General features: G+C 36.6%; 1 protein-coding gene across 1 annotated transcript; it reads left to right on the top strand.

Moving 5' to 3' along the window:
- Positions 1–11,174: 11,174 nt before the first annotated feature.
- dlx2b (distal-less homeobox 2b) lies at positions 11,175–13,801 on the top strand. Its single transcript, XM_051903924.1, has 3 exons — positions 11,175–11,703; positions 11,798–11,982; positions 12,155–13,801. Exons 1-3 carry the CDS (start codon positions 11,385–11,387, stop codon positions 12,479–12,481), a joined length of 831 nt encoding a protein of 276 aa, XP_051759884.1. The 5' UTR covers positions 11,175–11,384; the 3' UTR covers positions 12,482–13,801.
- The last annotated feature ends 2,029 nt before the right edge of the window (positions 13,802–15,830 follow it).

Below are 15,830 nucleotides of genomic sequence, written 5' to 3'. Positions count from 1 at the left end.
CACACACACACACACACACACACACACACACAAGATGCAACCTCAGGGCACACATAGTTGCCAGTATTCAGCCCTGTCCTTTAAGGGCAAGTACAAGCAGATTGCATCTGTTGCGTCTCTTTCACGCAATCACACACACACATGTTGGGTTTCCATGTTTAATGGGGACTTTCCATAGACATAATTATTTTTTATACTGTACAAACTGTATATTCTATCCCTAAACCTTACCGCTAAACCTACCCATAACAGAAAACTTACATTTTACATTTTTATAAAACAACATTTAATATGATTCATAAGCTGTTTTCCTCATGGGGAGCAAAAATGTCCCTACAAGGTCAAAAATTTCTGGTATTGACATCCTTGTGGAGATATTTTGTCCCCACAACATAAACCAAACACACACACACAAGCCACTACTAATTTTTCCTCCTCGGATGCAGTACTGAGGAAATGGATCTAGAAAGTTGTCAATTTGTTTCCTTAAGACGAGATCTTCTGTAAATAAGGAAAAATTACTAACCTAAAATCTTTGCTTTGTATGGTAATGTCAAAAATATTTGCATTTTTCCTCTTTTTGAATAGGGACATCAGGGAAATGATCTGTTGTCTTCATTTCTAGTTAGATTTGATTCAACAAAGAAGGAGTAAAATATATTTTGGATTATGAGCAGCTCTTTTACCAATGAACGTTTGAAGAAAAGGTTCAGATACTGGTCAGCTTCACTAATGTGGACTCATAAAGGGCACTTCATTAAGTTAAGTAATTTTACCATAAGAAGAACATAATTAGATTTAGGCAGACGTCCCATCAGAGACACGACAACTGAACTCCTGTGCCACATGATAGTCTGATATTTCTCAAAAATGAAAGAAGAATTGTTATTGATTTGTGAACATATTTGAGTGATTTTAATTCCCTCTGTCTTGTTTTCTATTTCCCTATCTCTCTCACACACACACACACACACACACACACACAACACCCACACACCTGGTTTTAATTTCATGCTTATTTTCAGCCTCTCCTAAATTCAACTTAGATGCATTGCTATTGCATTAACAGCACAAAGGGAGACATTTGTTTCAAAGTTACAGCTAATAATCTCTGGAAGCTCTCGCTATTTTGGGTGTTAAAGGACATGTCCTGGCTTTAAAAATGAATAGGGAGACAAACATACTTACTTGCTCACTTTCAGACCGTTTTACATGTGCATCTTTCTCACCCTTTCTTTCACACTTCATCTTTTGCTTTCTTTTCACGGTCAGGTGATGTGAGTTTACAGTGCATTCCTGTGGGTTAGCCACAATTAATGATCATGTGATTCCACTACAGACTGATAAAGTTATGTACTGTGAGAATCTAAAGATCTTCACCAACTTTGCAGTGTAATACTCATTTTCTAGATATACAAAAAGTCTTTTTTTTAAATCACAATTACCGATTACGATTTAATTCACAAGCATTTAAAAAACAAAAATATAGATATTCTCAACTTAAAGTCATTCAAACATAGCTGTGTATTCAGATGAAATCTTTGGACTTGACTTAAAGTAACCTATATATTGCTAGTATTTAGTAGTAGTAGATGTAGTAGATGTGTTAGTTTAATATCTACTTGCAACGCAGTAGTAAGCATATGTGCGAGACTTCAAATTCATTAGCTGCTAAATGTAAGAATAACAAAGTGCAGTAAACACTAAAATTATTTGTGCTACAAACCAGTGTGTTTATAATTATGGCAATACATTAAATGTGGTAAGAAATATTAGGTTGCAATATCAAGCAACATAAAGAGCTGTTTTGTATACAGCTAAAAATAACTGGAAGCTGATGACACTGGAAGCCAGACACATTCAATTTACAAATGGCCGCACCCACTCTTACATTAAAAAAAAAGTTGGACACTAGACCCTAATTCTTTTTGGAGGATTCTTAAACACATTAAATTAGTAATAAAAAGTTTGTGACTGGAGAAAGCAATCTATTAACATTTCCATTTATCCCAATGCCAGTTGCTTGGCTTGTTCAGGACCCTCTGGATGTACATAATTTGAAATCTGCCATCTTTTCTCATGGGCATAATTGTTTGGAACAATAATATGATGGAGCATCCTTGGTCCAAACTCCCTGTTAAAGATCCATAACTTTGTCAACTGAATAATTGTTCTAAAGAACAATTAGAACAATTTGTAGAAATACATTTGGTAACACTTTATTTTACAGTGCCGTAGTTACACTATAGTAATAATAGTAAAGTATGCATAATTACAAGTAACTAACCCTAAGCCAAACCCTAACCCTAACTGTAACTCTATAGTAAGTACATGTAATTAATTAATAGTACTCAGTACTTATTTGAGTAATTACAATGTAACTACGGCACTGTAAAATATTTATTTTATGCTGTTCAGAAATTAGCCTACATGTTTTCCAGACATCCAGCAGACATCATTTCTCTTTGGGTTATTAAATAAAATAACTGAATAATGTGAAAGATAACAAAGTGCATTAAGATGAAAGACTTTCAGTGTCCAAGATGTAACAACCATCTAACACGTACCAAGAAGTGTATTAAAAGGATGGCTTACCGATAAATGAAAATTCTGTCATCAGTTATACTCACCTTCATGTCGTTCCAAACTCAGAAGACTCGTTCATCTTCAAAACACAAATGAAGATATTTTTATGAAACCTTTATGAAATTATTGTCCCTCCATTGAAAGTCCATTCTACCAAAACTTTGATGTGTTAAAAAGTTTAAAGACATTGTAAAAGTAATCCATATGAATCAAGACTTTTAATCCAAATCTTCTGAAACACAATCACTTTATATGATGAACAGATTTAATTTAGGATTTTATTCACATAGTATAAACATTGATCAACAGACAGAGCACATCAAATATGGTCAACAGCAGCTCAACTATACTTGACTTGCCCACGTCAAGCAAGCATGTGGATGAATGTTTATATTGTGAATAAAAGATGTGTCTCTTCAGAAGACTTGGATTAAACTGCATGATTCATAAGGATTATTTTTATAATGTCTTTTGAAGCATCACATTTTGGTGTAATGAACTTTCAATAGCAGAACAGAAATCTCAGTAAAAAAAAGTAAAAATATCTTCATTTCTGTTTCGAAGTTGAACAAAACTTTTTTGGATTTGTAGGAACATGACAGTGAGTAACTGATGACAGAAATTTCATTTTTGGGTGAATTAAACTTTTAAATGTTTATTTGTATAGCAATTTTCCTGTGTGTGTATATAACTGTAAATTAAATCTCACCCCAAGCTCTGTAATCATAAACAGATGCACTGAAAAACTTTTACTATCTGAGCTCCGAATCTCCGAATGCCTGAGCCACACCCAGAGGGTTTATAAACCACTGTTATAAAGAAATAGAGAGGGAGGGAGAGGAGATGAGGAAGAGGATGAAGGAGACGATTGGGACATACTCACATTGATTCACACCAACTCACTGTATAAAACACTTCATAACATGAGTGTTTGACCTCCGGCGTGGATGAAGCTGAAAGATGGAATTTTGTTTGCAATTAAATTGCTTTGTTTCCATGGAGAATACACACCCAAAGTTACAGAAGACACATGGACACCGTCATCATTAAGGACAGGAAAGTGCTAAACCGATCACAACCTTCTGCCTAGCCTTAGCCAATCACAACTCATGGAAAAATTAAATGGGTTTTAAAACCATAACCTGTTTGGACTGGCCCTTAGAACATGTGTTATGGAATTTTGTGTACTGTCTAAGTACTGTTTGTACAGTAATATTATAAAATTGCTGCATTTTTAACCTCTCTAAATATATGTTGTGATTGTAGTTTCTGTTGTTACTCTTGTACAAAATATATGTTGAAATTTACTGAAAAATCACTTTTAGACCTATTCCCCCCCCCAAAAAACATCTCCCCTTGTATCTTGACAGGACATGAACTCTTCCCAGGATTCCTTACATAATTCCTCGCCCTTCTCTCTTCTTTATTTAATTTCTCTAATAATATGCTACTGCAGTTACCCTTGCCCTCTTTTTCCTCCTTTCATGAAGATTTTAGTAGATTTTATAGTGAGAATGTTGTTCTCTGTCTCTCCCTCTACTCCCTGAAGACATGAAAAAGGAAAGTCTGCTCAAGGATGTTATTTATCCCATGACTAACAGCCTTCGTCCGTGAACAGAAACAAGGTATGTCATTTAACCTGTAGTGACAAGACTGCAACGGTTACCTTAAAAAACCTTTACAGTGGTTGTAATGAATGACCTAACATTTAACTGTCTAAATTTTAACACCTAAATTTGTAGGCTGGGATTTTAGTTAGCAAGAATATTTGTGGTATGGTGTTGTACATATTAAAAATAAGAGGATTAAAACAAAAGGTAGGCCTATTTGTTGCCCTTGTGTGAGTGTATGGTTGTTATAGATGGCAGCAATACAGAACACATCTGTAAGAGCTTTTGTTCAAGTGTGTATATTTATTTTATTACCCTGAGGAATTACACTTACATAGGTACTACTCCAGCTTTTCTCTGTTTCTATTTGCCTCTCTCGTTATACACAGTCAGATACACAAGTGCTTTGGTTAAAAGTCGACGTCCGACCTCGAGAGACTGAACAGGAACCTGATTTCCATGTCAAAGAAGGCGGAGCCTCAGAGCACACCCACCTATTACGTAATCACCATGGACCAATGGTTGTTCGAAGGTGTTTACCAGCCAAAGCAAACTTTTCTGGAAAGATCGCTTTGGCAAGCTGTTTCGTACGGAAATCCCAAAACGAAAAGAAAACAAACTTCGGCTATGTCCAAAATTGCACCCCTATACCCTTAAATAGGGCACTGTTTGTGGAGACAGCCATTTGTAATGGTGTCCAAAACCATAGTCGTCATTATTGAGTGCACTCATTCAATCCAAAAACGCACTGCAATATCGAGTGTACAACACATAGATATATTAAAGGTGCAATATGTAAAAATTTTGTCCGCTAGAGGTCGCTAGAGGCCTATTCAAAACAAAGGCGTAGCTTGATGACGCCAAGTTTGAGCACGGAATCTTGGGACATGTGGTCTTCACCTCAACGGACGGTGCAAAAGAATGATAGGACTCGGGAAGAAATCATGTTCATGGATGCGATTATTAACGTTATTATAGTATGAAGCAGAGCAGGACCGAGTGTTATGGGAGCTGAATGAGGCCGCTGGAGCGATTGCGCAACACACGCCTCGCGAGCAGCGGAACTTTTATTATGCCACAGTCGGAATGTGGAATATTAATTTGTGTTGCACATCATATTTGTATTGTCGACCATCCTCTTCAAATTTGTGTGAGCTTTGCAAAATGAAAATGTTTGAAGAAAGCACATAAACATATCCACAGAAAAGCAGATCAAGCACAGCAGGCTTCCTGGATTATGGAGAACTTCATAACAATTTGAATCACTCAAAATATGCTTTAATGTTGTGTTTTTATGAAATTCCTTTACTGAGCCCTTCATACTTTCTCACTATTCATCATAAGACAAACAGAGATATTTCCTGTTAAAATCCAACAGTGTTTCTTTTCCCTGTTGAACATGTAGTGCTATTTCTCACACATATCATGTTCTCACAAATGTTTTTGCATTTTTAGATTTGCATTTAAGACATTATTTAGATTGTCTATTAACTCATATTCCTCATGTGGACTGTTGACTGGTCCCCACAATGTATACAATGAAGTTTGGGGTTTTAATAAAAAAAACTGTTTGTTCATTGAACTGAATTAAGGAAAACTTTTTCACACAATTAAGTTAGGTTCATACAACAAGACAAGTCCATTTAAACAAATAATAGTTTGTTAAACAAACTTAATCAATTTAGGTTCTTGTGTCAGAAAAAGAATTTGTTGAGTAAACTTAATTGAATTAAGCAAAACTTTAAGCAAACATTTCCATGAAATTGTAAAGCTATGGCTCAATGAGTAAAGCAACATATCGCCACACACACCCTAACAACAAGCTCTACTCTTAAGCATAGTGGTAACCACAAAAATTTCAAAATAGAAATTTTTTTAAATGTCCAGCATAACTGATCATTAAACACTAACAAGCCTTTCCCTTTACTAAAAATCACATTAAATGGCACAACATTTTACTCTCCTGATCTATCCCTTTGCAAAGCATGCTGGGAACTAAAAATCGGCCCAGTTTCATTCACTGAAGCAGAAATTATTCATGTAGTCCCAACACAAATGGTTTAAGTTAACTTAACATTTTACAAATGTAATTTCATTTAACATAATTAAATTGAGTGCAAAAGACAATTAAGTAAAAAACTAAAGATTTGTGTTGTTTCAGCTTATTTTATTTAAATAAACTGAGCAAACAGCTAGAATCATTGAGTGTTAAAGTGGTAAGTGATGTGAAAAGAAGTCTTTGAAAGAAGTCTCTTATGCTCACCAAGGTTGCATTTATTGGATCAATCAATCAATATTGTGTAATATTGTGAAATGTTGACAGTTTAAAATCTTTTTTTTACATATTTTAAAATGTAATTTATCGACAATGATTTTCAGCATCGTTACTCCAGTCTTCAGAGTCACATGATCCTTCAGATTAATAATAATAATAATAATTTGTTAGAATTATATGTCACTTCTGGGTACTTAAAGGGTTAGTTCACCCAAAAATGAAAATAATGTCATTTATTACTCACCCTCATGTCGTTCCACACCCGTAAGTCCTTCGTACATCTTCGGAATGCAAATTAAGATATTTTTGTTGAAATCCGATGGCTCAGTGAGGCCTCCATAGCCAGCAATGACATTTCTTCTCCCAAGATCCATTAATGTACTAAAAACATATTTAAATCAGTTCATATGAGTACAGTGGTTCAATATTAATATTATAAAGCGACGAGAATATTTTTGGTGCGCCAAAAAAACAAAATAATGATTTATATAGTGATGGCCGATTTCAAAACACTGCTTCCTGAAGCTTCGGAACATAAAGGATCAGCGGTTCAGAGCGCCAAAGTCACGTGATTTCAGCAGTTTGGCGGTTTGACATGCGACCCGAATCATGATTCAACACACTGATTCATAACGCTCCGAAGCTTCCTGAAGCAGTGTTTTGAAAGCGGCCATCACTATCTAAGCCGTTATTTTGTTTTTTTTGGCACACCAAAAATATTCTCGTTCTAAATATCTTAATTTGTGTTCTGAAGATGAATGAAGGTCTTACGGGTGTGGAACGGCATGAGGGTGAGTAATTAATGACATAGTTTTCATTTTTGGGTGAACTAACCCTTTAAAGCACTTTACATATGGAAGGGGGAATCTCCTCAACCACCACCCATGTGCAGCATCCATATGGATGATGTGACGGCAGCCATATTGCACCAGAACGCCCACCACACACCAGCTGATTGGTGGAGAGGAGACAGAGTGATGAAACCAGTCAGTATATGGGGATGATTAGGAGGCCATGATGGACAAGAGGCCAATGGGCAAATTTGGGATTTTTAATGACCACAGAGAGTCAGGACCTCGGTTTAACGTCTCATTTATTTGAAATATATTTTTTGCAACAAATGTAAAAGTTTGACCATTAATGTAAATACTTTCCATAGACATAATGCCTTTCAAACTGTACAAACTGTATATTCTATCCTGTAAACCAACAACCCTCACAGGAAACATTTTGCATTTTTACATTTTTAAAAAAAAAACAAAATTTAGTATGATTTATAAGTTGTTTTTCTCACGGGGACCAAAAAATATCCCCACAAGATCAAAAATTTCTAGTATTACTATCCTGTGGGGACATTTTGTCAATGTAGGGAATATCTGAACCACACACACACACACACACACATGGCTGCCCCACCCGCACGGCCCCTCCTAATCTTCAAAAACACCTCACCATCCCTGGATTCCTCCCAGCCCTGCAGCTCTTTTTTTCACATGCTCCTGCAGGTCGTCTTGTTCTGTTCTGTTCTCAGAATGCATCTGAGCTGCTGATGACAGTTCATCAAAAACAGTGAACATTTTACGCAACAGACCTGTGACTGAAACTTTGGCTGTTTACCAGTGATTTTCAAAAATGGTTGTATATGCTGTCCCAAAACAACATGTACACACTTACTTTAAAAAATCTAAAATAATATTTGCTAGTTTTTCATAATTCAAAAGCATGAATGTGTTTGTGTAATGTGTTTAAAGACTGTCTGATATGACCATCAAGCACATTCTTATATCAACATCAAGCGTATCTTTAAACCCCTTAGCTGCACACTGATGGAATACATCAAGAGGGACAGAGACCTCTATTACTTTGAAGTTCTATTCAACTGAGAACATGAGAGGAGCAGATCTATCAACTTCATCTGGAAGGGATATTCACAAAAGCACATTGACAGGTGTGCAGGTCACATCACGGAAAAAAAGGGATTGGAGTTGGGGGAAAAATGTTGGAATGTTACCCTCAGAAGCAAATATTACTGACCATGTTTGTTTATTTGTTTTTACTTTATGCCACCATATTATACCCTCTGGCACAACACATTCCGTTCTTCAAAGCCATAAGAAAGTGAATATTTTTCTTATTTTTTGCAACAAATGTAAAAGTTTGACCCCCCCTTTAGACCAACAAGCACCGGAAATCAGGATTATGAATCAACAAATGAATTTGTTTAGTAATATAGGCTGTCGGGTCTTTCCTCAGAGCACAAAGCACACACCCACAGGAAATTCACAGTCTTTGAGACAATGTGAATGAGCATGATGATTAAGAAACACTCACCTAGGGTAGCACAAAAATTCATGCTTATGTAGCAACCCATTTAGAGAGTCATTTTGATAGCTGGAAAGCTTATGCGTCATATTTTTGTAATATTTGAAGTATGTACTGTATATAGGGCATTGTATTTGATATTCTGCATTGAGTCTGAATGTAACCGGAAATGATTCATAGCAAACTTATTTTATGGGAAAGAACATCAAACAAAGTTCAACAAACTCTGAACAAACGATTACAGTACTGAACAGATGAGAACACAGTAAAAGCATAAACAATGTAAAGATAACACATTCAGTGTACATATCTAAACTTTTATCTACTGCTGATTTGGTCCTCTCTAAAGAAAGCTGACATTTATGTTGATGAAAGCCAGGTGTATCTATTGTAGGAGCAAAGATGGACTCTGGTTTTTGTTAATTGACCTCTCTATTGGTCATTAAAGGAACTCTGTTCTGTATTTGATTTAGTAAGAATAGTAGGCCTGTGAAATTGATGTATCAGTCTTTGTGAATAGTGTGGTCCTATTTGTTGTTACATAATAGTTTAGTTGATATTTGTATTTGACGTGTTGCTAATTCTAAATAATTCCTGTTCACAAATATACTTATATGACTTCTTTCCTCTGACGCATGCGTATAAACACCTGAATTAGTATTTAAGGAAACAGTGCCACCTCGTGTTTAACGCAGTTCAGTTGCAAGAGCTAAACAGTTGTAAAATAAAATAAAAGTCATACTTTTTATCTAAATAAAAAGTTCATAATTTTTATTTCACATTAATTAATTTTATAATACATAAATTCGCTAAATATCACAAGATGTAATGATATTATGTGTACAAACTGCATCCGCTACAATTAAAATAAAAAGGTCTGTTTCCTTTTGTTATTGCATTCACCCACAATCTTACAACACCTTTTGTTATCTTCTAAATGTAGCGCATTTCATACTATCTTCTTGTCACTGGATACTTCGATATTTGTTTGGTGTCTGTTAAATAATGCAAATAAATAAAATAACTTTTTTTGCAGTTAAGAAAGATTAAAAAAAAAAAAAAAGGTAATAATAATAATATTAATAACAATAGTTTAAATTCGCGTACTCACTAAAAAGGCCATTTTACATTTAAAGACGCAAGAGGGCGCCAGAGGTCCCCTCTTGTCACCTGCACACCTGACCTAAGCAGAAAACACCACAGACAGACTGACTCACTTCAATTACAAAAATCTGTTTTGAATATCGATATGACTGTATACAGTAATTTTATATATAGCAGCATACTAGTAATGACAATTTTGATCCAATTCTTCATCCTTCAAAATAGAATTTCTAATCAAATCGAGTGACGGCACTTATACGATTTTATTAGCTATTTACAGGCAATATGCTATCATAGCCTATAGCTAATAATTTGAATTTAAAATGTTCTAAAAATCTAACAAAATCCTGTTTTAAATCGCACCACACCAGAGACAAGTCACCTGGGGATTACAGCTGGCAAAGCTTAGGCCACAAAGTTTGTTGAGTTGACAGAATACTTAGTAAATTGCCAGTTCTCGTGACTGAGGTAGTTTTCTATGTAGGTCTATGTACGAGGCGTTTGGCGCGACAGAGCATCATATAGGGCTGGTTCCGCGCTTTATCCCTGGTGTTTACCGGGCAATAATTGCTGTTTTGCGCACCTGTGGGTGTGAGTAGACTGGCGCCGTCTGTGATTAGTCAGTGGAATGCAGACTGCTTCCGTAAGATACACTGACAACATTTCAACGATAGATGGCATTCCAGTTAAACCGTGCTTCTCAACAATGGGGAAATATATCCCTTTAATCAAGACTGTAAGCTTCATTCGATACTTTTAGACCATTAGCATGTCTAAATGTAGGCCATTGATCGAGTAGGCCTAATTTACATGCGCACTGCTCCACGTGCCAGGTTAACGGTTAAGACATCTTAACAAGGTTGCCTATAAACAAAAAAACTTAAATCATAAATTAGCGGCGCAAAAATGAAAAGAACGTAATTTTTATGTCTTTAACACTTTAGAGGAAGCAAACCACCTGTGCATTGAAGGGCTAGTTTGTTTACATCTAAAAAAATAAAATAAAATAAAATAAAATAAAATAAAAAATGATATAGCCTAGTCCTGTCTTCTCTCTCCTTATTTTCTGTCTCTTTTTGAAATTGTTTTAGGCCTATTGAATTTATTTATCAGATGAATAGTTTTTTATTTATTTATTTATTTTTCCAATTCTAAAGAAAAGACATTTAAGACCAAGTCTGCAAGATATTTTGTTATTTCGACTTGTCAAAGGTCTTCCTTCAGCTGGCAGTACTGCCTGCGAAGCGATTGGTTCGCTTTACCACATGACGCCCAGTATATGGCCCGCCCGTCAGCATCTCCAAGGCAGAGACCGCCGCGGAGCTCAAACCCTCTATCAACTATGGATATGTGACTTAAGGCAAAACGAACTACCTCTATAAGTTCTGTGATTTTTGAGTCACCGATTAATTGTTAGAGGTAGCCTACAGAATTTGAAAATTTTAAGTGGTCACGGTAAGTAAATTCAGTTTACTTTTCCCTGCAAAATGACCGCTGTTCTGGATAGCCTTGGCTCGGATATGCATACAAACCATATTACCTCGAGCAGCTTCAGTACCGTTCACAAGTCGCAGGATTCCCCAACACTGCCGGTGTCAACTGTGACCGACAGCAGCTTCTACAGTAGTTCACAGACAGGACACTGCACAGGGACGGCGTACGCACAACTGGCATCTTATTCCTATCATCCTGGTACAGTGGGTAATGTTCACTACAGCCCAAAAGCTTACGACTTAGGCTATGCTTCTTCGTATGGCGCTTATGGAACGTATGGACCCAGTTCTTCACCCACACCAACCGAACCGGGTAAGACCACCTCAGCATTTCCAAACGTCGTTTTCTTTTACCTACATTTTCTTCTTATATTTTATAATTACATTTTTGTGGTTAATTTTGATAGAGAAGGAAGAGAGTGAACCGGAGGTGCGCATGGTGAATGGAAAGCCAAAGAAAGTCCGGAAACCGCGAACCATCTACTCCAGTTTTCAGCTGGCGGCTCTCCAGCGCAGATTCCAAAAGACCCAGTATCTCGCGCTCCCAGAACGCGCCGAACTGGCGGCGTCTTTGGGCCTCACACAGACCCAGGTCAAAACGCGGATTCTTTTGTGCATGATGTTGCTATGATATGTGTAGACTGTCCTTCTGTAGTTCTTTTATTTTCAAGTAGACCTGTGTCCAAAATTGTGTTGTTGTTTTTTTTTACTATTATTTTTAGAATTGTATTGCATGTTTAACTTGTTGTTTTGAATATCCACAGGTGAAGATATGGTTTCAGAACCGACGCTCAAAATTCAAAAAGTTGTGGAAAAACGGCGAGATTCCAGCAGACCAGCAGGTTGCTTCCTGTGACTCTCCATCTAGCACTCCTCCACCACAGGCAGGTTGGGATTTCCCTCCGAACCAGACACCGAACGACGGGGACACAGTTTCAGAGCAGCCCACAGGGCCACCAAACACCACTGCCCCATCGTTCTTGACAAACTATTCATGGTACTCATCCACGAATACGGTTACACATCTACAGCCCAGTACCTTAATACAACCTCATCACAGCTCTGCAATGAGTGCAGGGACCATATTCTAACAGAGGACTAAAATGGCCGAATACACCTGTTGTAGGAGGAAATAATAGGCCTATCTTGTCACTGGACTTGTACTTTAGGAGAACATTAACTTTAAAATCTATTTTCAGGCTGGGTTTGCTAAAGATGTTTGCTGTGGAATTCTTTGGCGCGACTAATGCGCTCGAGCAACGCACATTAAATTATTTTTCTATTTATTTATTTGTTTTCATTATAGTAAAATTGAAAGGGATAATCAGATATGTTTATTTCACATTCCAAGTACAAACGGGTAGCCTTTTTTCGTGTGTTGTACAGAATTTTAGGTTTAGTGATAAATCTATTAAAATGCTTATACAACCTGCAGTCATAATTAAATGTGCGTTTTACTATCAATTAACGTTTCGTTCTTTGATTATCGTTTATAGATGTGTTTCATCAACCCAATGTTTTTCAGGTTTTGGTCTGTAAAAATGATACTTGATCTTATCGCTGGATCGTTTTATTTTCTCAAACGCCTAAAATCGTGTGAATGAAACTGTCTAAGTGTGGTGGTTTTGGACACTCTCTGCGTAAATAGAACATGGGTTCATATGCACTAGTTTAATTTTTTAGGTTAGGTCTGAAAAGGTTTGCAGAGAACATTATTCTCTGCAGACCATGACTTTTATCTCCGTTTCAGTGCATAGCTTAGCGTTTTTAATGTATGTGTTATTATTCGGTACAACGAATCGAATCCTATATAAACCTTTGTAAATTTTCTTGGTGAGGAGAGGAGGTATCCTCTACCTCTGGGCATGAGGGGGAACGCCTGGCATTTAGACGCGTCTTGGCATGCGCAGAAGGAGATGCGAGGGCGTTCCGCGTGCGGCGAGGGCTCTTCCCACTCCAGACTCTCTGGAGTCAGCTCGCTCCTCTTCCAGACGTTTTATGAACGCCACTCAACCAGAGAAAAAATACATAAAACCGCCTCAAGCAGACCGCCCTGGAAACATTCTCCTCGAGCCCTCGCTTCCAGCTCCAGCACAGCCTTGAGCTATTCTTATACGGGGACACACAGTTCTCATAGCTTGCCTCACGTCTTTACATGGTCAAGTCCAATATTTTTGGAACTAAAATAGTTACTGGAATAGGTGGGAAATCCGGATTACTCCAAGGGCAAAGCGTACAACCACTTGCCCAAGTGTACATTATTTACAAATTGGTATGTGGCTTTGCCCATGTTTGCATATTCTGCAGTAGCCTCTCTGTAATCTAGTCCATGTAACCTTTTTTGTCATTGTGAAATTAGGATTAAACGTTTCTGTAATTATAATTATGGCAAATACATGTTACAAACAGTAGATTGCATATTCGCTTTATTGGACGATTTGGCCCTGATATTTATTCAGCTATGTTTTATGAGTTTCATGAACCTATTATTAATTTCTAAAACTCAAAATCATTTTAAAAGTATTTTAAAAGTAAAATATGATGAATATAGCCTAACAGGAAGAAATCAATCAGATTGACCGAACAAACAAACACACATAACAGAATCATCAGTTTTCCCTCAGCTTACTCACGAACTTAGCTATTTATAAAGAATAACGTTTCAGGGGCTGTTGTAACTAATTGTTTATCTTATATGATTTGTTTCTTTTGAGGTTCATTTGTGCTTCCGCGGTTTTTCTAAATATGGACATCGTGGTTACAGGCTCCAAATCTTCTTATTCAAAAAGACGTCTATTTTTATTCGGATTTTGGGTGTCTCATTCTCAAACCCACCAGGTCTCTGTGCAAATGTATGTAGATAGAGCAAAGGCCACTATATGACTGTAGCACATTTTAACCGTTCTGCTTCACTCCTTATGTCAACATTCACAGCTGGCAGTAATTGAAATGCCAGGGCTTATTTGCAACCACACCAGTAAATTACTGCTTCCGTTTGGATTCAAAGCTACATCTGCATAAAGCAGAGGGTCTCTGTAATATTTCTAAAATAGAAAAGAAACGAAACATTTTCATTTTAATAACTTTTGTTAACGGTGTTGTGTATTTTAAGGAAAAGTTTCCGCGCTAGGTGGGCTTTCAGTAACGCGAAAGTTAATGTGCAAACATTTTGCTCGGTTTTCTTTTCTTTGCTATGACGACAATTAGCCTATAAGGTTTAGGAGAACTCAAAGAACCGCAGATTCTGATTGCTACAGTAGCCTATAAATCAGCATTAAGCATTCACGTAGCCTATACAGATGAAACGGGGGAAAACATTAACACTATTTAGCAATATTTCAACTTCAAATACTAAGAAAAGATAATGAAATACGGTAAATAAAACAGAAGACTGAAAGAAAACGCTGAAACGAAAAGTGAGAGAAAATGCGAATTGTACTACTTTAAGGTCAATATAATGATCACAGGAACATCCTTCATGACAGAATAAAACACCTGCAAACGGCTCAGCACTACATGCTGTATATCTAGCCTCAGAAAAATGCTTATTGATTCCCTGCCTATTCCCTTTTTCTTTTGTCCGACTGAAAAGATTCCCTCAGCGCCAGAAATTGCTCGTAATTGCGACAGACCGAGGAAAATGCGTGAGGATGCACAAAAACCAAATGGCTGCAATTATGATTCGATTTAATGAGAACAGATTAGAAAGGCAGGCACCATGTGCGGTCAGAGGGTGTGATCAAATAACAAATTAGTAGACCGTCTACAGATTATGATGATTAATAATAGGCTAATAATAATAATAATAGATGTACTTTACACAGTACATCTTCATAATCTGACTTTTCTAGTTTTTTTCTATAGCCTAGTGTATTAGTATTTTACTAATGTGTTTTTATATGATTAAAGTCTTTCGCTATCTGAAAAACCATATCCGCGCTGTCGTTATGTAAATAAAAATAAAGACATGACATGTAAACGATGGCTAATCATTCATGCCCGTTTAAAGCTGTCATCTAGTGTAGTCCTAATATAGCCTATCTATTGAAAAGACATCATTGTTTTATACGTTTTCTTTTAATATCCATTCTTAAGACACAAAACTCATTTGAGCATGTAAACTAACTTATTTTTCATAGGTGGTTTAAATAGGCTATAACTGCTCGTTTTTTAAACCTTACGGACTGTTTCAAGCAAAAGCAGGAAACTTCCCAGATGGCACAGCAAACCAACCTACGGATTAACTAGTAAGGGTCACAATGTAATTAACTTTAATTGTACAGCCACCGACTAAACAGATGTACTGTAGCCTAGAATGGAAGTCGGCTCGAGATTCGTGCTCACGTGAGCGCACATTCATTTGACTTTCATTCAGTGTGTTTTTGAAGCGATTTAATAGCTTACTTGTAAAATATTATTTATTTTTTTTACCATCCAATT

This window comes from Ctenopharyngodon idella, chromosome 1 (assembly GCF_019924925.1).
Source record: "Ctenopharyngodon idella isolate HZGC_01 chromosome 1, HZGC01, whole genome shotgun sequence".
Classification (NCBI taxonomy): domain Eukaryota; kingdom Metazoa; phylum Chordata; class Actinopteri; order Cypriniformes; family Xenocyprididae; genus Ctenopharyngodon; species Ctenopharyngodon idella.
Note: the sequence above shows the minus strand (reverse complement) of the source record. Positions and strands in the feature narration are given on the sequence as shown.

What these genes read in the sequence shown, in the direction of transcription:
- dlx2b (XM_051903924.1), top strand. Translation starts at nt 11,385, where the DNA reads ATGACCGCTGTTCTGGATAGCCTTGGCTCGGATATGCATACAAACCAT. An exon ending in ACCCACACCAACCGAACCGG is followed by an intron (nt 11,704 to 11,797) that starts GTAAGACCACCT and finishes TAATTTTGATAG; the next exon opens with AGAAGGAAGAGAGTGAACCG. An exon ending in TGGGCCTCACACAGACCCAG is followed by an intron (nt 11,983 to 12,154) that starts GTCAAAACGCGG and finishes GAATATCCACAG; the next exon opens with GTGAAGATATGGTTTCAGAA.